Source organism: Hypomesus nipponensis, chromosome 15 (assembly GCF_054491055.1).
Source record: "Hypomesus nipponensis isolate SF chromosome 15, ASM5449105v1, whole genome shotgun sequence".
NCBI classification, from domain to species: domain Eukaryota; kingdom Metazoa; phylum Chordata; class Actinopteri; order Osmeriformes; family Osmeridae; genus Hypomesus; species Hypomesus nipponensis.
In genome coordinates this window covers 6,884,651-6,908,539 of record NC_140375.1, presented here as the reverse complement: position 1 = coordinate 6,908,539, position 23,889 = coordinate 6,884,651, and the positions used below count along the sequence as shown (strand labels likewise).

At 50.0% G+C, this 23,889-nt stretch overlaps 1 protein-coding gene across 1 annotated transcript in view; it reads right to left on the bottom strand.

The window, feature by feature from the left end:
• LOC146257219 (uncharacterized) overlaps positions 1 to 23,889 on the bottom strand; it is a 39,717-nt gene that overhangs the window by 2,969 nt on the left and 12,859 nt on the right. The window contains exons 28-72 of the mRNA XM_084674715.1: positions 23,526 to 23,681; positions 22,750 to 22,866; positions 22,347 to 22,508; positions 21,835 to 22,053; positions 21,248 to 21,433; positions 20,881 to 21,003; positions 20,445 to 20,660; positions 19,364 to 19,542; positions 19,110 to 19,212; positions 18,780 to 18,860; positions 18,495 to 18,657; positions 17,987 to 18,090; positions 17,559 to 17,738; positions 17,218 to 17,430; positions 16,295 to 16,474; positions 15,781 to 15,972; positions 15,131 to 15,280; positions 14,156 to 14,259; positions 13,785 to 13,987; positions 13,150 to 13,370; positions 12,806 to 12,952; positions 12,049 to 12,213; positions 11,730 to 11,881; positions 11,283 to 11,451; positions 10,897 to 11,005; positions 10,046 to 10,182; positions 9,845 to 9,970; positions 9,428 to 9,607; positions 8,373 to 8,597; positions 7,914 to 8,040; positions 7,503 to 7,702; positions 6,898 to 7,110; positions 6,655 to 6,800; positions 5,646 to 5,773; positions 4,706 to 4,850; positions 4,229 to 4,361; positions 3,996 to 4,142; positions 3,536 to 3,662; positions 3,176 to 3,387; positions 2,712 to 2,874; positions 2,453 to 2,541; positions 1,260 to 1,426; positions 841 to 949; positions 469 to 676; positions 232 to 296 (exon numbers count right to left, since the gene is read on the bottom strand). Of these exons, the coding sequence (XP_084530841.1) occupies positions 232 to 296; positions 469 to 676; positions 841 to 949; positions 1,260 to 1,426; positions 2,453 to 2,541; positions 2,712 to 2,874; positions 3,176 to 3,387; positions 3,536 to 3,662; positions 3,996 to 4,142; positions 4,229 to 4,361; positions 4,706 to 4,850; positions 5,646 to 5,773; positions 6,655 to 6,800; positions 6,898 to 7,110; positions 7,503 to 7,702; positions 7,914 to 8,040; positions 8,373 to 8,597; positions 9,428 to 9,607; positions 9,845 to 9,970; positions 10,046 to 10,182; positions 10,897 to 11,005; positions 11,283 to 11,451; positions 11,730 to 11,881; positions 12,049 to 12,213; positions 12,806 to 12,952; positions 13,150 to 13,370; positions 13,785 to 13,987; positions 14,156 to 14,259; positions 15,131 to 15,280; positions 15,781 to 15,972; positions 16,295 to 16,474; positions 17,218 to 17,430; positions 17,559 to 17,738; positions 17,987 to 18,090; positions 18,495 to 18,657; positions 18,780 to 18,860; positions 19,110 to 19,212; positions 19,364 to 19,542; positions 20,445 to 20,660; positions 20,881 to 21,003; positions 21,248 to 21,433; positions 21,835 to 22,053; positions 22,347 to 22,508; positions 22,750 to 22,866; positions 23,526 to 23,681 (7,041 nt within the window). The remainder of the gene's footprint in view (positions 1 to 231; positions 297 to 468; positions 677 to 840; positions 950 to 1,259; positions 1,427 to 2,452; positions 2,542 to 2,711; positions 2,875 to 3,175; positions 3,388 to 3,535; positions 3,663 to 3,995; positions 4,143 to 4,228; positions 4,362 to 4,705; positions 4,851 to 5,645; positions 5,774 to 6,654; positions 6,801 to 6,897; positions 7,111 to 7,502; positions 7,703 to 7,913; positions 8,041 to 8,372; positions 8,598 to 9,427; positions 9,608 to 9,844; positions 9,971 to 10,045; positions 10,183 to 10,896; positions 11,006 to 11,282; positions 11,452 to 11,729; positions 11,882 to 12,048; positions 12,214 to 12,805; positions 12,953 to 13,149; positions 13,371 to 13,784; positions 13,988 to 14,155; positions 14,260 to 15,130; positions 15,281 to 15,780; positions 15,973 to 16,294; positions 16,475 to 17,217; positions 17,431 to 17,558; positions 17,739 to 17,986; positions 18,091 to 18,494; positions 18,658 to 18,779; positions 18,861 to 19,109; positions 19,213 to 19,363; positions 19,543 to 20,444; positions 20,661 to 20,880; positions 21,004 to 21,247; positions 21,434 to 21,834; positions 22,054 to 22,346; positions 22,509 to 22,749; positions 22,867 to 23,525; positions 23,682 to 23,889) is intronic.

The following is a 23,889-nucleotide window of genomic DNA, read 5'->3' as shown; positions in this document are numbered from 1 at the left end:
CATTCATAAATATACTGCTCTACTGTCTCATCTCCAACTATATTTTATTTTCTTCAGTCAATCAAATCTTCTGCTGTACAATCTACATGCACCATTTGTACGGCTAAAAGAGTCTTCCAAATTATTAAAATGTAAATCCAGAGGTTTCTCAGCCAAGTCATGTGATAGTGTGAGCTATGGGTTCCGTGGCCCAGTTGTGGTACCTAAGGTGTGGTACCTGAGGTGTGGTACCTGAGATGTGGTACCTGAGGTGTCGTACCTGAGCCATGAGAGGCAGCTCCTGGGCCTGGTCCAGCCTGGGTCAGGTGACCTGAGGAGAACTACCACACAGAAGGACAGACAGCAGTAAAAACACCCTCACAGTGTACCAGTGTGTAGTCAGGGTGTGTGTACCTGGGTGTAGTCAGGGTGTGTGTACCAGTGTGTAGTCAGGGTGTGTGTACCTGGGTGTAGTCAGGGTGTGTGTACCCAGCCTGAAGCTCACACTCCCCACCCTCTGAGTGACAGTGTGCTTGTCCCACCAGGGTCTGGTCCCTGTCCTGGTTCTGATCCGGATCCTGGTTCTGATCCCGGTCCTGGTATCGGTTCTGGTCCTGCCAGGCCTCCCCTGTCAGCCTGTATAGAAGCGCCTCCACAGACCGGAGTAAAGCCCCCAGTAGAAACGCACTGGAGTCAGCTGGACAGTGGAACCCAAGAAGGTCAAACAAGTTAGCAAGGTGATTTGTGGCTTTGTGTTGAACATTCAAGTTTATATTTGTTGGAAACTGTTTTTGAGAATACATTATTATTGCGAACATGGAAAGTGTTTCATGTTCTTACCCTGAGCTGATTGGACGCTACTACTTCCCTCTGTCTTGCCATTGGTGCAGGCTTTATCCTGCATGACATCACGGTCCAGCAGCTCTTTAAACTGACTCAGCTTCTTAGTATCCATGTTCTCCAACACATCCTGAACACAAGACACAGTAAAAACAACCACATGTAACACAAACAAACTATGCAAAACACACACACAATACAATCCACAAACGACACATTTGTACTACAACACACACCACATACAATGGACACTCACAGCTCACCCGTAAAACACCTAAAGTACTCAGAAATGTTTACAGTTATGAAACGTCTTGTTTGGAGCAGGCTGTGTCTTTCTCTAAGAGTTCCAGGAGCTTTCATTCAGCAAGCCGCGAGTGCTGTGTCCGGGTCAGAAATACCAGGAGGTGCACCTTCATAAGTATCTGGTGGACTTTGTTTACCCTGAGGGCGTCCGTGTGCTGGCACATGTGCTTGTAGAACTGTTGGGTGTCCTTGCGGTGGCGCGCCAGCTGAGAGGCCAGGTGGAGGTTCTGGTCCTCCATTTTGTCATACAGTGTCTTCACGTTGAACTCCTCAAGCTCTACCCGCCCAGACATGCCGCCAGGGTCTGGAGGCACAAGAGGGTGGATAAATCAAATAGTAGAAATGGTAAAAATGGACCGGAGGAAGGGGAGGAGGGAGGGGGGAAAGAGTAATAATATACAGAGAGATAGGGAGGGAAAGAGAAAAGGACAAAGAGCAATAACGTAATTGGCAAAACGATTAGGATGGAGTGGATGAACTGGAAGTGACCTTGTCATCGGTTACATCATGAATCATAAATGATGTCCGCCTGGTGGTTTGGAGGCGTATCTGGTAATAGTGGTTTAACTGGTCTATTAGACAGCATGAATAATGCAGAGGAAAACAGTGAGGACCCAGCCTTTTGTAACTGCACCAGCAGTTTACTGGAATGGCTTCATAACACTTACTGGAATTCAAGCTGATAAAATGATATTTATAGTTGAGTGGTCACTCGTGATATAGCGTAAAATTGGAAAAAAATCTATTGAACATAATACTTAGAATAGGATCTATGTCGGTTTGAGGAAGGGGTTTTTATCATACAGGCTTAATAATAATACTGGCATTTCAGGTGATAAAATTCAAATTTATAGTCAAACTTTGTCTGTGTACTATATGAAATTATATATTGAAAACATTACTTCTGATAATAAGATCTCAGCAGTTTGGGGATTTCATCATCCAGTGTTCATTAGAGGGTGGTGTATTACTGATGTGGAAGGGTGCCGCAGTGGAGCGACTCTCCTGAGTGGCTGAGGAGCTTAGAGTTAGTGACCTCATTGCTGGGAGCTAGTTGGGCTAGGGAGCAAGAACTAGGTACAAGGGGCAGGGGCTAAGGACTAGCCAATAGGGGCTAGATAGTGACCAGGTTGTATGGGCTAGGGGCAAAAGGCTAGCGACTATGGACTAGATGCTATTGACCAGGCTCTAGGGGCTAGGGACTAGGGCCTATGACTATTTCCTCTGCTAGAGACTAGGTTTTAGTGGCTAGGGGTCAAGGACAATGCCCTACTTTTGGTTCTAGGTTCTAGGTTGTGTTCAGCATGTGGTAGTCCTTCCTGAAGGTTACCTCCTCTGCAGACTGCAGGCTCCTCAGTCTCTGCTCCCTCCCCTTCTCCCCTGCTGCCCAGCACGCTGGTCTGGCCTGGGGCGTCCATACTGACACACAAGGAAACACACACACACACAGCAGTTCATATGCAAAAAATATATTTGATTGAGCTTCCTTAAGTTTCTCCCCTCTCTATTTCTTTATATCTCTGTCTATTTATCTCTCACTCCCATTCTTTGCTCGCCCTATTTCCTCCTCCACCCCCCTTCCTGCAGACCTCTCCTGGCTGTAGACGTACTCCACGGGGCGGCAGGGTTCACCCAGGCTCCTCCAGCGAGGCTTGGGCCTCCCCTGGGACACCAGCCTGGCCCCGTTAGGCTTCAGAACCAGGACAGTGGTGGTCACAACCAGGACTATGACCAGCACTACACTCAGCACACCTGCACACACGTATGTACGGGGGGGGGGGGGGGGGGGGAGGGGGGAGGGGTAAGGACACAAGGTGCACAAGGAGAAATGTATCAAGTTGTTTTCAAATATTTCTGTATTATACATATTTTAGTATTCCTGATATACTATTTATGGTCTTTTTTAGGAACACAAGATGGCTAGTTTGGTCATCCAGACTAGTGTGGTGTGTGCGTGTATGTGTGGTGTGTGTGTATGTGAGTGTGCATGCACATCCATACACACGTTTCTGCGTGCGTGGTGGTGTGGAGGACTGACTGGTGTGTTACCCACCCACTATGATCCCCCAGTCTGGCAGAAGGTTGAGTCTGTGCTGCTTGACCACCCCGTGTCTGACCAGCAGTGCCGGGGTCATGGGCTGGAAGGCAGACGACCTGGGGTCACACTCCGTGCCCTCCTCACTGACCACCACCACCACGCTCCACTCAGACACAGCGTTATCCAGCAGCACGTACTTCCCTGGCTCGGAGAACACATGAGCAAACCTGGAGGACACGGGAGAAGAGGAGAAGATGTTAGGTTGTGTGAAGCTGTCTGGGAGAGTTGATCTGGGTCTAGCTGTCCTACCTGGTAGATTTGATCTGGGTCTAGCTGTCCTACCTGGTAGATTTGATCTGGGTCTAGCTGTCCTACCTGGTAGAGTTGAACTGGGATTGTCTCATCAAGATCTCCAGTCTTCTGAAGGGCCCGTAGTCCCAGCCTGGGTTACTGTTAAACAGGTGGTCCTTCTGGTAGACAGGGAAATGGCTGCTATCTCGATCTGATAGGACATTATTACAAGAAACCATGTGGTACTAAGGCCCAGAGCTATATGTTAACGTATGAAGTAGCTTTTATTTCAATGAAAGTTATTTTCTACATTGTCAATGTACCTACGTGACATTACAATACCGTATCCTAGATCAGTAATAGGATCTACATTTACAGTTGGATTATACAGGGAGCAGGAACAGTGTGGCTGGTGAGCAGAATCATGATCATGTTGTTAGAGTGGAGAGGGAAAGAGAGAAGGGGAGACGGAGAGAAAGAGAGGGGAGGGGAGAAGAGGGGTGGGGAAGAGAGGAGAGTGGTCTTTGTAGTCTGCATGCAGTACCAGTGTGGTTGATGGTAAGCAGGAAGATGATCATGTCATTGGAGGAAAGGCAGACGATGGGGTTGGGGATCCGGGGCAGGACCCTCTCTCCCCTGCTCTCTGAGTCTCTCCTCTGCCTGGAGCCTGCGCCGAACACTTCTATTGGCTCTGTGGACAAAGGAGCCAATGAGCAAACAGTCCCTGGGCCGGTGACACAAATTAGGTTTTCCACACAATATTTTTAGTTCACTCACCTGATAAAAACTGATCAATGAGGACCATGTCGGTCAGAATCCAACCGAAAACACCTCCAGAACCAAACTCCACAAAGTGGATGTTTCCAATGTTGTTGACATGGACGTCTGGGCCTAAAACCTCTGCCATTTTCTATGTGTAAAACATCAGTTAAAGAGAGATAAACATATAGACAATAAAATACAATCTCCTAAAAGCTTAAAGGAATGTGACTTGTAGAGTACAGTGGCATCAGTACATACAATGGATAAAAGACAACAGATTATCTAATGACTGTTCAGCAAAAACACAGCTTTACATATAGAGTGCTTAGAGCTATATCTGGATGACATGATTGAAGTCAGGCCCCCAGGGATGTGACCCCAGGCTGCAGATGACACTATCAGAAGACTGGATCAGATGAGTGGATCAGGCCTGTGAGCTGTGATGTCCTCTGATGCAGATGGTTGTACTCCCCTGCCCCCTGATTCCCTCACCCTGGTCCCGACCCTCTCCTCCCTCCGTCGGATGCCCAGCAGCAGCTGTCCGTCAGGTGAGAGGTGGGCGGACACCTTGGGCAGACTGGACAGACAGGACAGACCGCACAGCTCCTCCGCTGACACGTACCTCTCACACTGGCAGCTGTGCATGCACACGCACACACAAACACACACACGCATGTTATGTTCTTCTTCGTAGAATTTCTTGCAGTTCCCAAGCAGAGTCAGTTGTTTCAATCATTTGGACATTATATCACTGCTGTTTTGTATTGAATTTGAATTGGGATTCATAAAGTTTAATGAAATTAAATGTTAACAGGGAGAGGGAGTGAGAGAAAGAGAGAGAGAAAGAGAAAGAGAGAGAGAGAGAGAGAGAGAGAGAGAGAGAGAGAGAGAGAGAGAGAGAGAGAGAGAGAGCAAAAGAGAGACAAAGAGAGACAAAGAGAGACAAAGAGAGACAAAGAGAGACAAAGAGAGACAAAGGGAGACAAAGAGAGGGAGGGTACAGAGGGATCAAACATAATCCTTTACAACAAGTATGTGTACAGTGCATCATTGCTGTATGTCTGCCGGTGACCAGAGCCTCCTACAGACCCGAGGCTCTAAGCTGCTCTCCAGATGGGTGTGGTAAAGGTCAGCACACAACAGACCACATGATGTGAATGTTCCCAAGCTCACAGGGACCCAACCCTGGGCTCACACCGTTTTCTCTTTCACGGAGCTCTTTGACCACAAATTGACATGAAAGCCTCAATAGAGCTAAAGTCATATTGATTTGCTGCATGTGGATGTTGTTTTTAGCTGTAAGAGCATTTAACTATAAAGGACCACCAGGACATTGAAGCAACACAGACGTCATTTGCTTTACAGCCATGCATGGTCCTGTTATACTGAGGGTCAGTATAACAGTGAGAGCTGTGTGGGTCTCCAGACTCACATGCCCATCTCCACGTCCAGCCATCCCCCCTGGAGGCCACACGTGGTATTGCAGGAGTAGAGGGAGGGGGAGACACACTCTCTGGTGGCCGCCAGCCGCACCTGCCCACCGGAGCAGCGACGGTTCACCTGTGGAACACACAGACAGGAGTGTGTAATGCACGTACACCACCTGGACCACACAGGTTTGAACCACAAAGATATAGCCTGTAGAACACTGTGTCAACACACCCGCCAAACACACTGACAGGTCCCATCTGGACCACAGCGTTGGGGACAACAGAAACCCAGACTGCAAAACGTAATAATGGTTCAGCTATAGAGCACACACTGAGGCTAACTTTTATGTTCTGTGCCAGAGTAAGACTCCTGGAGATGTTACTTGCTGTTTCCCTCAATGCTGCAGGGCTTACCTCACTCTAATTATCTGGAACAGTCTATTCTTTTTATGTCCTCTGTCTGTGGAATAACATCACGTAAATTAAAGATGTGGCGCTAACCTGCCTCCTGAGAGTTTTTAAAGAGTTGATCAAGGACCTTTTTTATTGATGAAATTGTGAATTTTATATGATGTTCGTTTTATTTCTGTTTTTATATGTTAGTTGTTTTAAATTAGAGTTTTATAGCGCTGTTTTTATGACTGTTTTCTTTTTCAAATCTGTACTCTCATGTCTGGTTTTTATGAAGTTGTGTGACTGCAAGGCTCGCCTGCCAGTAAGACCTTGGTTCTCAGTGTGACTCCGCTGTCAAAATAAAAGTCCAGTAAATAAATAAATAAGCCGGCACCCCTGCTGCAATCAAGATTGGTAATAAATCAACCAGGGTGAAAGAAACAGAATAGCCAAGGGCGCCTTGCTGACTGACCGGGTCGAAAACTAATTCTGAAACTTCTGTAAGGATCGATGTGAATGGTGGAGAAGTGAGGTGACTATAGGAAGAACTTTTCAAAAGAGAGTCTGGGGACAGAAGACTTTTGAGAAGAGAGATTCTAAAGGACCTGTCTATCTCACCTCTGGCTGACAGTCCTGAGGGCTGTCAGCGCTGGAACTCCTGAAGTCCAAGTCGTCATAGAAGACAAAGCCGGTTCTGCACACGCACGACCCGTCGGAATGCTGGAAAGCACGATTTTCACCCATACAGGTGCAGGAGGAGGAGCCTGTGAGGTCAACAGTGTATGGTAAGGGTTGCACGTAAATGTTGATGTGGTTATGATAACAGAGGAGGAGAGGAGAGTGAGGGTGGAGAGGACAGACCTGGCAGGGAGGTGGAGGAGCTGCCGCAGGGGAAGCAGGCTCTCTGTGCTGGCAGATGGTTGAAGGTTCCAGACGGGCATGGGTAGCAGTCCTCCAGCCGACCAGCGCTGCTCTGGTTCCCATAGGAACCAGGGGGGCAGGGCAGAGGGGAGGGGGAGCGCGGGGGACACACGTAGCCAAGGGGACAAGGGTTACCGTGGTAACGTTCTGATCCTGTAGAAGATACAAGGGACAGGGGTTACCATGGTTACCCCGGTCACTACCCTGCTACAGTCATGTATGACACCACAGCACTGACTCAGAATCATATTCCCTTTTGGAGGTGGAACAGAATCACTGACCTGACAGTACGGGCCCACTGCCCTGCATGTTCGAGATGTTTCCCTGTTCCAACACACCTGATTCTAATGAATGGCTCGTTATCGGTCTCTCATATTCAGCAGAGCTTGTTAATAACCCATTCATTAAAATCAGGTATGTTGGGGCATGGAAACATCATGCAGGAAAGGGGGCCCTGAGCACCACTGTTTAAGACCACTGCTGCAGGGTAACATGGCAGTTGGTGGGAGGTGGCCTGTCAGGGGAGGGCGTCTTAGAGGCAGTACCTGGGGGGCAGTGGTAGCCTGGAGGGCAGGGCAGGCAGTGGGGCTGGGGGGACTGGTGGGGGCGGTATGACCCCCCTTCACACATGGCACAGCAGTGCTCCCGGGAGCCCCGGGGCCCACTGGTGTTGAGGGGCATGGACCCCCCCTCGCAGACCTGCAGGGTGGAGCTGTTGGCTGGGCAGTAGTAGGGGAACAGACACCTGAGGGGGTGACATAGAAATGAGAGAGAATTCCTCTTCAAGTCTCATAAACTGCATCCGTGAATTCAAAACAAGAAGCTCTGCTTAGCTTGTATCTCCTTGAATGAGTTGTTCATTTGGAAGCACAATTGATCTGCTTCAACTTATCTGACAGGATAGGACAGAACTGGACTGGAATAGATTGGACAGAAGAGGACCGGACTGGACTTACAGTTGCTTGACAGAATTGTAGCTGTAGGAGCCCTCTGGACAGTAGAAGCCTTCAGGACACACAATTGGATCTGCCGTCTGTGGCCCACAGTACGAGCCTTGCATACACAGCCTTTCTGAGACAGCACCTGCACACACGCATATGCATGAATGTATACACATACAGACACATACAGACACAGACACATACAGACACATACAGACACATACAGACACAGACACATACAGACACATACACATACAGACACATACACATACAGACACATACAGACACATACACATACAGACACATACACATACAGACACATACAGACACATACACATACAGACACATACACATACACATACAGACACATACAGACACACACACACACACACATACAGACTGACACGCTACTATTAGAACAAGCAGGTCCAACCACATGGAGCAGCTCTCAGGAGACACCAGCCACCAACCCACCAGGAGGACACTGGTATCCAGCCCTGCAGGCTACACCCTCCAGGTTGGGCCGGCCGGAGGTCCGGGGGTCAGGGCAGTAGCTGCCCCCTGGACACGGCTCACACTGCCTGGGATCAGCCGCCCCGGGCTGGGCCCTCAAGGTGCCCCCTGGGCAGAGGATGGGGGGGCCCCTGCCACTGCACCAGTGTCCTGGGGGGCAGGGGAGGCCGGAGTAGTCTGGCAGACCTGCAGAATGGAGGAGAGATGACAGGCTGAGGAAAGAGTCCAGTAGGCTGAGTGGGATGTCCTGAATCTAGCTGTGATCCACAAGGTGCTTCACAGATGTCACATCCAGTGATAGGAAAATGACGCAATGATCAAGTGCTCATCTTCAGTAAGTGTAGTGCTATCCTAGTGTAGTGTTATCCTCTTGAACAGACAGGCTGCACATTAAGTGAATACAGAGAGGCAAAGATGGAGGCAGAGTGCAAGAGAGAGAGAGAGAGAGAGAGAGAGAGAGAGAGAGAGAGAGAGAGAAAAATACAGAGGGAGGCAGAGGGAGAGACAGAGGGTGAAAAACTGAGAGAGATTAGTGTGGTTATTAAAGGTCAGTATGATATGGGAGATAGAGTCTCTCCAGTGATCCCAGCGCTAGTAGTGAATGTTCCAAAGGAAATTAGATGATGAGATTACTTCGGTGTAATTGCTCAAGGACCTTGCTCATTGCTGTTGCCGGGGGTAACATGTTCTTGAGCATCCTTTGTTTCAGCGCCATTAAACACATCCTCATCCCCCAGCCTCAGCGATCCTCATCTCCCAGCCTCAGCCTACACTCTCAACTCAGGCTGTCTCCAGCCTTACTCCTCCTCATCCCCCAGCCTCACAGCCTGAGCCCAACACAGACTCAGTCTTCAGCCTCACTCCTCCTCATCCCCCAGCCTCACAGCCTGAGCCCAAACCAGGCTCAGTGTCCAGCCTTCCACATCCTCATCCCTCAGCCTCACCTCTCCTCATCCCCCCCATGCACCAGTCCTCTCACCCTCAAGGCCTAGACCTTTGTGGCAACGCATTCTCACCCGTAGAGTTGCAATGGTATCCAGGAGGACAGGGGAGGCAGTCTCCCTTGCTGCCTGCCCCAGGGGAGGGTCTGTAGGAGTGGACAGGACACGGCCTGGGCCCTGCCCCTCCTCCATGGTCCACCCCTACCACCCCATCACAGTAGTGGCCTACAGGACACAGGTGTAGGACTGGGTCACCTGGGTGGGGGGGGGGTGGAGAGTAGAATAGTAAGAGAAAGAACATAGGATAGAGAAAGAGAGGGAAAGAAAAGGAGGGAGAGTAAAAGACAGACATAGCTATAGAAAGGCAGAGATGGAGGGGGAAATAGAGAGAGAGAGAAGGGAGAAAGAGAAAGATAGAGTGTATCCAAAACCAGCAACGCCTCTAGACAGCGATTATTCACAATGTCCTCATGTATTATGTGCAAAACCAACCTGCTAGACACCAGTGCTGGGGAGGGCAAGGCAAACAGTCCTGGATATTGCCCCCTCCCGGGGCAGTTCTAATGGTGTTGGCAGGGCACGCCTCTGCTCTCACTGTGCCCTCAGGGCAATAGAACCCTGATGGTGACGGATCAATAATTAGCATAACTGATCAATCATCTAGCGGGTGTGTCGGGGGCAGTTTGGGCTCACCTGGAGGGCAAGGCCCAGCACACTGCTCCCCCCACTCACACTGGCTCCAGTCAGCCTGGCGCCCCCTGGGGGTGAACTCTGCACTGCCAGAGACACACAGGTAGCCCTCAGCACACGCAGCCTGGATACGGCCCGCCCTGAGCACGCAGAGCACAGGGGAGAATACAAACGCATGAAGACACGTTCACACACAGGTGGCTGCGCCGGCATTCATCATGCTCACATTCACACACAGATGCCTACAGTGTGCAGACACACATTTACATACTTGCACATTTGCACACAAACATGCTCAATAACAAACAGAACAGTCGCATGATCACAGGACATGAATCCACATTGTTCGCTTGCCAGGGAACGTATTCTCATCATGGAGAACATATACATCATTATGACACATCCCAGGTGCTAACGAGCCCTGCCTGTCTCTGAACCAGAACTGGTGAACAGAACATGCTGGAGGCCTCACTAATTACTTGTATCAAAAAAGGGGGAGGGGAGGAGAAGACAGAGAATGAGAGCAGATGAGACGAGACGAGATAAATGGAGAGTTGAGGACAGGACAGGAAAGCAAAGGAGGAATAAGAAAGGACACGAAAGGGAAGGCGGATAGAGGACAAAGGAGAGGAGGAGAGGAGGAGAGGAAGGGAGGTGGAAAGGAGGAGAGGAAAAAGAAAACACAGGAAAGGAGCAGAGGAGAGGAGAGGAGAGAGGAGAGGAGGAGACGCGATAAGAGAGAAAAGAGAACAGAACACAACAGAAGATGAAAGCTGACAGCAGGCTATGGGGCCAGTGGGTCTGTGAGCAGGTGATAAGAAAAGTCAAACTCCTCCTCCTCTGTGTGCCCCTGCCTGCAGTAGCTCCCTGGGGGGCAGGACAGGCACTCCCTCTCCTCCTGCAGCCCCCCCTGGCCTGGGGGGGTAAACGTGCCGTTGGGACAGGGCTGAGGGACCATGGTGCCTGGCAACAACAACATGGATGGTATCTATTGTTTTCAGAATTACTTGAACTCTCCAGGATGTGTGTGTGTCTGTGTGTCTAAGCCTGGTAATATTTGATACTGGGTGTGTCTGTGTGTGCGTGTGTGTGTGCACATATCTGTGCATGTGAGTGTGTGTCTACCCCTTCTGATATTTGGTACTGTGTGTGTGCAGTGTCAGTGTCAGTGTGTGTGTGTGTGTGTGTGTGTGTGTGCGTGTGTGTGTGTGCGTGTGGGCATAGGTGTGCGTGTGCATACCTGCAGGGCAGAAGGCGTGCGGGGGGCAGGGCCAGGGGTCCCCTAGGACAGCCTCCTCGCAGTAGAAGCCTGGCCTGCAGGGAACACAGAGCTCTGACCCAGGCTTGGGCTGGTACTCTCCTGTCGGACAGGGCAGTGCCAGGGGAGAACCTGCTGGACAGTAGTGGCCCTGTGGAGGGGTGGATGGGAGGAGGAGGAAGAGGAGAGGAGGAGGGGGTGGGAGGAGAGGGGAAGAGAAGGACGATGCAGAGGGAAATGAGAGGAAGGGAAGGAGAGAGAGAGGGATGAGGAGATAAAGAGAGGAGAAGTAAATAGAGAAGGATAAAGGGAAGAGGAGGGTGATTAAGGTTTTAACCTAAGGCAGAAAAATAATAGAGGAGGGTGACTCAAAAAGGGGGAGGGATGGATGGAGGGATGATGGAGTGAAGGCGAGATAATGGGTTCTACCTTGGGGCAGAGGACAGCGTAGGGGGTGGTGGAGGAAAAGTCATATGGGCAGTAGAAGCCAGCAGCACAGAGACCCGAGGGGGAGGATAGCCCCTCTCTGGCACAGTACCACCCAGGAGGGCAAGACAAGCAACCCTCGAGAGAGACACCACCTGGAGGAACACAGAAAACAGGAATAAACTCATCAACAACACCACAGCAGCAGTTGGAAACTGCTGGAAAGTCAGAAACATTTAGTACACTTTATTTCGATACATTGAGGCACCAAACCCAATGTGACAGTTTTTGGTGTTTGAACAGGTAGTTTAATCAAACGCACCTGTGCTGTTCCTGACACTGCCTGGAGGGCAGGGCTTGGGAGAGAGGCAGCCCTCAGGGCAGTAGTGACCCAGGGGACAGGGCCCGTTCCCGGGGAAACTGTCTGAGCGGACGGGGGTTGGTTCTGAGGCCCCGCCCTGGCAGAAATAACCATTCTGACAGGGGCCTGGGCATGGCAACACACACAGATCATAAATACATCTTAAACTATGTATCAACTAGGCATTAAATGACAAATCAAGTCTCACACTATTCTAGTAATTATTTTAGTACATAAAGAACTCCACAAATCTGTCCTGTTAAGCCATGATATCTGCCTGTCAATCTCAATGTTTTGTACTGAATGAGAGAGCCTGTATCCGTTACCTTCTTGTTGTGACTACTCTAGGTGATGTTGTGACTACTGCAGGTGATGTTGTGACTACTCTAGAAAATGTGACAACTGCAGGTGATGCTGTGACTACTGCAGGTGATGTTGTGACTACTCTAGGTAATGTTGTGACTACTCTAGGTAATGTTGTGACTACTCTAGGGGATGTTGTGACATCTGCAGGTGATGTTGTGACATCTGCATGTGATGTTGTGACTACTGCAGGTGATGTTGCGACTACTCTAGGTAATGTTGTGACTACTGCAGGTGATGTTGTGACTACTCTAGGTAATGCTGTAACTACTTCAGGTGATGTTGTGACTACTCTAGGTAATGTTGTAACTACTTCAGGTGATGTTGTGACTACTGCAGGTGATGTTGTTGATACCTTGCGGTGTTGTGGCTCCAGCTGAGCTACAGTATACCCCAGAAGGACAGGCCCTGCATACAGAGGCAGACCAGGCTCCTGTCTGGTTACTGAGGGAGCCTGGAGGACAGGCCAAGGGCAGAGATGAGCCGGCCGGACAGAAGTGTCCTGAAGGGGGCAGAGGGAACAGAGAGACCAGACACTCAAGAGGATGGTGGTCCATGCTGCTCACACTTTGATTTTAAGTATATATCTCAAAGTTTATTCAATGCGAGGTGGATGGAATTAAACCACGCTGAGAAATGTGGATACAGAGTTTTCAATGACTGAGTGCATCAGTGTTTCCATGACAACATGAGCTTCACCAGAAGGGCAGAGCGATGGATTCTGGGTAGCGAGGGAGGGGCACATGGTTCCGTTGGGGCAGGTGAGACAATGGGCGGAGCCAGGACTGGGGCTGTAGGTCCCAGGCTCACAGGGTGTCTCTGTTGCCGTGCCAACAGGACAGCTGTGCCCCGCCGGGCATGGGTAACCATGGACACCATCAACAGGGCGCGGGGTGGGGCTCCCGCCCAGACACACGTACCTGGACGGGGAGGTGAAGAGAGAAGCAATCCGTGTAAACAGCTGTACATTTCTAATTAAGTTTAGATCATTTGAAAGAATCAAAACACGCCATCCAATAACATTTGATTCAATCAGACTAGTTCTTGTACATCCCTTGTCCATTTAAACCGACATCCTCAGACAGAAAACCCTTACAGCCAGAACATTATTAGTCATTTACTTTCCAGGTCAGCCACAACGAGGGACAAAAACAGACCGATGATGAGTCATATAAACAGTATCATTTCAGCACATGGCTTCAGTCAGGCGGAGAGCTACAGTACTTGCGGAGCTTTCCCAGCCCTCATTAACTCCCCCTCTCCCCCCCCCACCCCACAGCCCCACCGGCCTCCATCCCAGCAGCCAGGTAGACAAGAGCAACACATAGGTTTACCCTGCGTCACACTGGGCAGTGTCGGAAGGCAGCACCAGGGCCGGGGCGCTGCAGAAACGTCCTGACGGACACGGCGGGCAGTCTTCCCGCCTCTGCAGGGCCGGGGAGGGGGAGAGGGAGCCGGGGGGGCAGTGGAGGGGGGAGCCCGTCCCAGGGGGGCAGTAATGGCCAGGGGGGCAGAAGGTGGTGGTGCTGGAGTTGCCCTGAGGAGAATAGGCAGGTTTTTATGAGCTGAGTAGATACTATTGTGTCACTGTGCTTTGAGGTCATGAAGCTAATGAAGAACAGTAGGTAGTGTAGTGTACTTGGTATCCAGTAGTATGACAGGGTGAGTGTACCTGGTATCCAGTAGTGTGACAGGGTGAGTGTACCTGGTATCCGGTAGTGTTGGGGCTGGAAGCACCAGGTGGACAGTAGTATCCTGCCTGACAGGGTCCTGATGCCTGAGAGAGGCCTGGGAGGGAACAGAACTGGCCTGTAGACACACAAACACACAGACACGCACACACACACAAATGCACACACACGCACATGCATAGACAAGTACATTCACATCCCAGTTGACCAACTCCCTGGATGGATAATTACAGTGACAGGGCTACAGTTTATCTCTCCTCTCCTTCCTGGCACAATGAGGAAGTCCATCCATCATAGCTACTGTCCCTGGCTGGGATCTGCAGTCACTCATAATCACGGCTGCCAAACAGTAGCAACTGCAGGTGTCTGGGTGGCGTTGAATAGCATTATCATCACCACTATGACTAGCTCTTATTGTCACTATCTCTATGCAGGGGCATTTTCTAGACATGGCAACCAACAAGATTACCCAGAGCGCCACCTACAGGAGGGGTGCCGATTCCCCCCCCCATAAATCAAAATACATATATTTTGGGGGTAACTCAATCTATTTCTTTTTTATTATTGTTAAGAAAGAAAAACAAATACAAATTAAGACTCATTTATTTGTTATAAAGGAGATTTTCTGTAAACTTTTGACTTTCACTACGTACATTTTTTACACAAACATCTGTACTTAGTTTGAAGTACTTTTACTTGAGTGAATGATGATCCTGTCCTTGAGTGAAGGACGTGTGTACTTTTGCCATCTCTGGTCATTATCCTCCTTCTTGTGTGTGTGTGTGTGTGTGTGTGTGCGTGTGTGTGTGCGCGTGTGTGCGTGTGTGTAGGGAGTATCAGTGCTTCAGCAGCAGCAGACAGATTTTGTGTCTCTATTGCAGTAGGAAGTGTTCTCAGTACCTATATGGCGAGGCTATCATCATCATAGCCACTAACATTATCATTCCTATTCTGATTAGATGATCATCGTTGTCTCAATGTGTTCTTACCAGCGGGGCAGGGCAGACAGTCGCCAGGGCTGGAGGCTCCTGGAACAGCCTGCAGGGTGCCAGGGGGGCAGGGGAACTCAGTACCAAGAGTGAGCCCTGTGGGGCAGTAGTGCCCTACCGGACACCTTTCAGGCTGCACCACACCTTGGCCTGGGGAGAGGGGGTGGGGGGGCATTACGTGAGGAACGTGATGCATTACATTCATTTTGAATGTGTGTAAAATATACTGTATGTGTGTAAAAGATCACAAAGACATGAAGTACATTCTTCCACAACACTACTTGAACCATGGTCACACAACACCACAACTCAAGGGACTTCCACAGCTGGTAGAGAGCCCTTGACTCACAGCCAGCCCCATTCAGAACTACAGTAGTGACCAAAAGAAAACTGTGCTACAAGTTTATTGGATACTTTTGACCTTGGAGTTGTTTATTCAAAGATATGGATTTCCAGACCAGAATGTGAGGTTAATGGTCTGGAGGACTGTGTCTGGCTTGTGGACCTTTCATTTCAAGGTGAAGTCTTGTGAAATAGCAGCCTTGCTGTAGACATAACAAGACTCCTTATATCCTTTACTGTCCCTTATTCACATATCAGTGATCATTTTATATTGGGGATTTGCATCATCAAGAATACAGTTTTCTCACCTCGGCAGTAGAGTCCAGCAGGACAAGAGGAGCAGTTGTCCAGGTGTGTGTTGCCTGCCCTGGGGCTGTATGTACCTGCAGGGCAGAGCAGAGGCAACGGGGAACCCCCGGGGCAGTAGGACCCAGGGGGACATAGGGTCTGGTCGGGTCGGCTGGAGCCGCGGTCACAGTAGAAGCCAGCCCAGCAGTCACCTAGAGGTCTCACATGGGTTGGTATGGTAACTGTCACATCCTGTTGTTTTCCCCTCCCCTTTCTAATTCATCCCTTAGCACAACCTGAGGCAAAGCCATGTTTCAGTAGTTCATACAGACAGAGGCTTAAACTGACAGCTCATCAGTATCTGTTGATGTGCTCCAACACAAAATCCTTTGTCAGGGAAAAATAGCAAACCGTATTTCTGCAGCAGCTCATTAAAGAAGCGGTAGTGTGTGTGTGTGATAAACTGTGTGGGATAAAAAGGCAGGCTTTCTCCCTGAAAGATATCAGAAAACAAGTAATGAACCTTAAACTGACCTGCTCTAAGACCCAGCAGGCAGAACCACCCAGGCGGGCAAGGTGACCCGGTTCTGTTGTCAGTGGGGTTGGGCACCGTGGCTCCAGTCACACACAGATAGCCAGCAGTGCAGGGTCCAGTGGGCTGGACCAGGCCTTCAGAACCACAGAAGTGGCCCGCAGGACACGGCAGGCACTCACCTACAGAGACACAGACAGACCAATACACTGAAGGACTATAGACTGAAGGACTATACACAGGACTATAGACTGAAGGACAATAAACAGAGCTATAGACTGAAGGACAGTAGACAGAGCTATAGACTGAAGGACAATTGACAGAGCTATAGACTGAAGGACAATAGACAGAGCTATAGACTGTAAGATTTTACAATGAAGGAGCATAGTGTAGGACTATAGACACGACTATAGACTGAAATATAAACTTAAAGATTATAGACAGAAGAACTATAGACTGAACTATAGTTTGAAGGACTACATACAATACAGTAGCTCAATAGACTGTAGTACTACAGACTGGAGGACTAGAGTCAGAAGGAAATCAGACCCTGACTGATTGCCTTGCCTCGCAGAGATTATTAGGTGTGTAGTTCTGTATTTAAACAAAAGTTTAAAGGATTTCCAGGAGTCAGATGGACATGTTTATAGGGCAGAGAAACTGATAAACACATGCATGGAAGCTCAGGCATTTTCAGTAGAATTGACTCTTCATTAGCAAGATCGTAAAAATCTAGTGGTTCAGCCGATGGCAACCATTAAGAAGATTGCAAGTCAAGTAGTAAGCTTCGTCCCTGTCTGGTTAGTTCAGGGTCTTTTATGCTTGACCACTCCAATTCCAGACCTGAAGGATATATGAGGATTTTATAGCAGGTGATTTATGGTTATTGTCAATGGTCTGAGGTTTTTCTTGAGTGCTCCCTCACCTGGTGTGGTGAGGCCCTGGACGGGGCTGTAGGTGCCTCTGGGGCAGGGCAGGGGCTGGCTGCCAGGGCCCTCTCCAGGACAGATGTATCCTTCTGGGCAGGGCTGAGGGCCAGTGGCCCCGCTGGGGCTCCCCCTGGTGGTGTGGGTCTGGCAGTGCAACCCGGGGGGGCAGGGGAGACACTCCCTCTGGCCTGCAACTTCCTGGAACCAGCCTGTTTGGACACACGGGATACCATGTGACAGGAACAGGAAGTAGGAAGTGAGATAATAAAAGAGCGAAGATGAAAACCTTTAAGGTCAGCTCAAGGGCAAGGTTATGGTAATATCACCCCCAGCTCACCCTCAGGACATGGGGTACAGTCGTCTCTGCTCATCCCTCCAGTCTGGTTCCGCTGAGTTCCAGCCGGGCAGGGTATAGGCACGCTGGTGCCCCTCTCACAGTAGTGGCCCGGGGGACACAATCCTCCAGACAGCCCTGGCTCTGGGGCTGCACTCTGGGAGCCTTCCAGGCAGTAAAAACCTGGAAAACAATAAATCTGACAACGTTATCAGCTAAAACATTACAACTGGCTCCACAAACGGGATCATCAATAACAACAACAACACAACATTGAGGACGACAGCAGAAACAGCGACAACACCTCAAAAGTGACATTTAAATTCAACGGGGCGGAAATGTCAATCAATCCCGAGGTTGATCGAATCCAGAGGGGAATCGTCAAGCGACAGGGGACAATTCGAAAAAGATTTCAGTGTCAGAGGCCTCACCTGGAAGGCAGGGTCCGGTAGCAGTCAAGAGGCCCTGCTCAGCGCAGTAGAACCCTGGGCTGCAGCTGCGACACTGGGACGCCTCCCAGAGACCGTTCTGATTACTGCAACACACACACACACACTCATGTCATTGAACAGGCTGTAGAAAGGTCCTTCTAGTCTCCCTGAGACTCCCTGTCTTAATATGAGTGCACAACTACAACACTCCTCACCTGTTGAGACAGCCGAGCCCTCAAACAGGTCAACTGAGTTTTAACATGATATAATATGCATGAGTCTGACGGTGATGGGATGCATGTGAGGATGCGCAGGTGACTGGTGACTGACAGGTGACAAATAAACAAACGTGTCTGCTAAAGGTTACCCCTTGTTGAGTTGCACGAATCTTCCTGTATGATTCACCATGCAGCGTGAGGGGGAGAGCTGCTCGGAGGTCCCGGAGGACCAGGGGAATCACTCAAACACTCAATGGTTCTCCTAAAGTTAGACCTGCAAGGCCTTGTACCTGAATGTGCCTTTGGGGCAGGGTGTGGGAGCAGAGGAACCAACAGGGCAGTAGGACCCAGGGGGGCACACAGTGCCAGTGGTGTTGTCTGAAGGAGAGGACTGAGACGCCCCTCCCAAACACAGGAACCCTGCAGCACACGGGCCGCTGGGTGATGTCAGCCCTTCAGGAGATGAACCAGATGTTTCATTTCACACTCCAAACTTTATAGTCCATCACTTGAATGCCAAACAGGAAGTTGGAGACAGTAAAACAGCATTATATTGTTCAGAACAACTAAAGTACCTGTTCCTTGACAGAATGTCCCCGGGTCACATGGGGGGCAATCGGATGCATTAGCCAATCCAGAGTGGTTGCCATAGAAACCTGCCGGACATGGATACTGATTTGCTGATCCAACGGGGCAGTAAAATCCTCTCTCGCATAGAGTGGGCCGGGCCATTCCTGGAGGGAGGGAGCAAGAGGAATGACAGAACCATGGAGAAATGTTTATTTAAGACGATTTATTCGTCCATCTGACCATCCACCTTTCCAGCCGTCCATCGATCCACCCGTCCATCCATCCATCCATCCATCCATCTATCCACCCATCCATCCTTCTATGGGTAAGACTACCTTGTTCCTGACAGTAGTAGCCGGCAGGGCAAGACTCACAGCTGTCTTGGGCCTCATTGGGCTGGTGGCTGCCTGGAGGGCAGGCTCTCTCTCTGGAGCTGCCCTGAAACACACACACACACTCTCCAGATCATTAACGAGATGCCTAATGTCTACCTGTCATTTTTATAACCCCATCAACTCACAACCATGGACATCATCCATAATCTATGACATCCATCCTGGATGACAGTGCTCCAAGCCATGTGCCTGACCTCCTCACAGTAATGTCCCACAGGACAGGCATGTTGTCTGGGTGTAGGGGAGCTCTGTCCCCCTGGGCAGTAGTAGCCTGGATCACAGGGGCCTCTGGGGTCAGACAGGCCTGCTAGGGGGCAGTAGAGAGCAGGAGGGCAAGGCTGGCAGTCTTCCATGGTAGAGCCACCTGGGTAATCTAAGAGGACACACACACACACACACATTCAAACATGCACGTTGTCTAGTGGATACAGGAAATGTAACAAGCATGTTTATGAAAAGAGTCATTAACTGATTATCTGTGGGCATGGAGTGATAATTACAATTGAACTATTCATAGGCCTTTGCATCTGCTTACAAGTGTGCATGCACTTGTAGGGCCTCACACCACTCAGTGGTTTAATACTTGACTATGTCTGCATTCCAAAAAGATATGAGGATGATATTGTGTCGGGCTGTAATGAGAATTTAACAGCAGAATACTTGTGCTGTACTTAGTTCTCAAACTCTTAACACCCTCGCAGTCGAAAACTCAAAATGTTGCCATTGGATCATAGCAACCTTTTAATTGCTCATCATTAAACATAAATGCAATTACGTGCGTGAAAACTCTCATCACAGCCATGCGGATGGGAGGCGGTGGGGTGGAGAGGGGAGGGGAAGGGAGGGTGGTGGGGGTTGGAGTTGGGTGGGAAGGACATGGGAGGTGGGGAGAGAAGGGGAGGGTGGTGGGGGTGTAGAGGGGTGTGTGTTTCCGTACTTCACTGTATCGCTCTACCAGTGAGTGTTTGACAGCTGGCCACTTCAGATTTCTCTCTCTCTTTTTATCTCTCTCTCTCCCTCCCTTTCTCTCTCATGCTCTCTCTTTATTGCTCTCTTTCCTTTCTCCCTCTCTTTCTCTATCCCTCTATCGCAATCTCTCTTTCTCTCTCTCCAAAGCTGAGGTGGATTTCATGTTGTTTTTAACTGTGGTGACAGGTCTGTTGCTTAGGGTTTGCTAAAGGGACAATCCACACAAAACGGATGAAATGGTCTTAATATTTTAAACATATTTTTCCCTCTCATTACCAGTAGTTAGGCAGTAGAGAAGTCTCTTACTTTTCATGGTTCCTGGGGGGCAGGGTACTGGGAGGGGCGTACCCCGGGGGCAGTAGTGTCCTTGAGGACAGGGAGCAGTATGGGGGGCAGCAGAGTACCTGGGGCAAAAGAACCCTGCGGTACAGGGTCCTGAGGGGGCATGTAGACCTGTCTGGCCACAGAAGGAGCCAGCCTCACAGGGCAGGGGCGAGGAGGAGCCGGGGGGACAGTAGGAACCTACAGGATGGACAGGACATATTAGACAGCTATGGGATAGACTTACAACACCAGATTAGACAGCTATAGGATGTACTTACAACACCAGATTAGACAGCCACAGACACTTTTAGTTAGTATGAGGTACTGAAGAGGAAGTCAGACAGCAGTAAGCACAGACCACATCGCAAGAACATGAGAAGTTTGTGGAATGTTCTGCGAGAAACTTGTTGGTTTCTACCTCGGGGGCAGATGTCTCCTCTGAAGCTGATACAGTTGTAGTCCAGGGTGCTGGGAGGAGAGCTGGGGGTTCTCCTGGTCTGCTCTGACCCTGTCATCAGCTCCATCCACAGCTCAGCTCCATCTGGGGTGTGTGTGGGGGAGGGGGGGGGCACATGACCACACATTCGATGGCTGAGATGGGAAGGAGATAATGTATCTAGGATGTGAACGACCTGACAGAACATGACACTAACATGACTGAGATGCAGCCAAGATGACTGTGTCATGTGTCATATGAAGACGGCAAACATGTGAATGAGGTACATTTCAGACAACCATGAACGTAAGACCCCCCCCCCCTTCCCTCCCTCGGTGTGTCACTGTACCTGATCCAGTGGAAGTGAGGGGGCAGGATGTGTTATTGAGGGGGTGGGGGTCCCCCCCGGAGCAGAGGTCTGGCTGGGAGCTAAACATCTCCATGATCCCACACAGACAGCTGAGCAGGGAGGGGTCTGCCTGGGGGGTGGAACTGACTGACCCCCCCCTGCAGTAGTGGCCGGCCGAGCACAACCCTAGAGAGGGGGGGCAATCGGGGGGGATCAAGCATAGACAAGGAAACTTTTTACAGGAGCGTAATGATTCATGTTAAAATCCAAACTTTCCCAAGGGTATGTATGGAACAAGAAACATAAAACATAACACAAAGGTCAACTCCTTTGATATTAATGTAATTCATCCTTTGAGTACTACCTGATTCAAGTTTTGATTCGATTTTAATCCTAATGGGCCAGTCTCATTTTAAACGGTTGTAAAATCACTTTAATCCATTGCTGATTGGTGAAAGTTTAATATTCAGGACTCTTAATCCCTCTATTCAAGACTCCTAAAGCCCCATAATAAGCAGAACTGATAATCCCTTTTTAATGGGAAGAACTTTTAATGGGCAGGACCACTGGGTGTTTTAATTCCATACCTGCTGGTTGAGAGGAGCCAGGGCTGGGACAGTACATTCCAGGGGGGCAGGGGAGGCAGTGAGACAGGGAGGAGGCCCCCCTCTCCTGGAGGTAGCTCCCAGCAGGGCAGGGTTTGGGGGACTGGCTACCTAGGGGACAGTAGTGTCCTGCTGGGCACACATCTCCAAAAGACTGGGAGACCGGAGATGAATCTGAGGCACCCTGAAGACAGTAGTATCCTGTCGGGAGGGGCGAGGGAGTGGAGAACAAAGGAATGGATGGAAGGATAGGGGGAAAAGGGAAAGGAGGGAGGGGGGGAGAGGATATGAGAATGGAGAAAAGATAGGCATGAGAGAGAGAGATGGGGGAAAAATAGGCATGAGAGAGATAGAGGGAAGAAAAACATGGAAGAGAGATAGGGGTATCCGTCATGAAGATAAACAAATATTACACATCAGACAGGACAGGGAATTCCAACCCAATGTGAAGAGAAGGGCATAGACCCTGTGTCCATGCTTGTCTGTGACCAGACCTGGAGCACAGGGGCCGGAGGGGGACGTCAGAGCGCTGCTGTTGCAGTAGGACCCAGGGGGGCAGGGGGAGCAGGAGTCCAGGGAGGTCATGCCCACTGCTGGGCTGAGGTGGCCAGGTGGGCAGGGCGTGGGCACCTCAGCCCCCTCCTCACAGTAGAAACCTGGGGAGACACGGACAGAAGAACAGTGGGCATTTTAAGACACCCGGAGTAAGTGTTCTCTCACTGATTTCTCTGTTGAGCCAACTTGTTGACATCGTTAAAACACAGGCAGGCATGAAGCCATTGTCATAGGAGTAAGATGTGGCTATGTATAAATGTGTTTATGAGTAAGTCTGAGTACATGACTTACAGTAAGTATGTACATATACATGAGGCACTGATAGTAAAGACAGAGGATCACCTGGAGGGCAGGGCAGGCAGCTGGGCTGGCCGGGGGAGGACTGCTGGGTGCCAGGGGGGCAAGATGCAGGCTCAGAGCTCCCAGACGGGCACGCGTGACCTCTCGGGCACTGGCAGCCTGAACACACGAGAAGCCAACCAGACCATCAGTTAGCCAATGAATTAGTCAGCCAAACAATCAGTCAGCCAACCAAACGGTCAGCCAGCTATCCAGCGAGTCAGCCCACTAATCAGTAAGCCAGCCAACCAGCTAACAGTCAGCCAACTAATCAATCAGCCAGCTGTTCAGCTAACTACTCAGTCAGCCAGACAGTCTACAATCCCCAGTTATGAGGACCTGCGCTGGCGTCATGGCAACGCTTTGGCATGTCAGAGCCCCTGCAAGGAGATCCAGTAAAAGGCAGTTGGATGGGCTTCAAACAGCAGGTGACCATGACTTCACAACAGTATGTAGGAGTCAGACTATTTCTGGAAACTTCTTTCTGTGTACTTTGGCTTGAATAGAGAGCAGGGATCCAGAAATGTGGTCATATTTTACTTATTCATGAATTCCCTCTTTCTGTGACGGTGGGCGGTAGATCCTTGCAAATTTAATTTTGTGTACTCACCAGAGGATGTCTCTGTGCTCTTCTTGATCACCGTGGCTACACGATTCACTCATAATGCATAAACGAATCCAGCTATGCTGGGTAAAATATGCCCCCCCATCTCCTCTCCCTCCTTTGGTCCCCCGCCCCTACATCCCTCCCAACCTCCCCAGCCCTGGTGACCCCTTACCTGGCTGCTGTCCAGAGAGTGACCCCTGAGGGCAGAACCAACCCTGGGGACAGGGTAGGTCAGCAGAGATCTGACCCCAGGAGGGGCAGTAGGACCCAGGGGGGCAGTCCTCACAGTCCTCCTCTGCCTCAGCTCCAAGCCTGCTTAGGAAGGAGCCTGGAACGAGAACATCCAGACACCACACTGCAGCACAGACAGACTGCAGTAGAAACAGATCCTAATATGGTCATTGGTTTGCAGAGACACTTAGGATCCCCTTTCAGCAAAGTAACAGCATCATGTATCTGTATATGAGAGACAACACAGGGCACAAATGTTGAATGTATCTAATGACTGTGGTGACCTAAAGTGGCAGTTTTAGTTG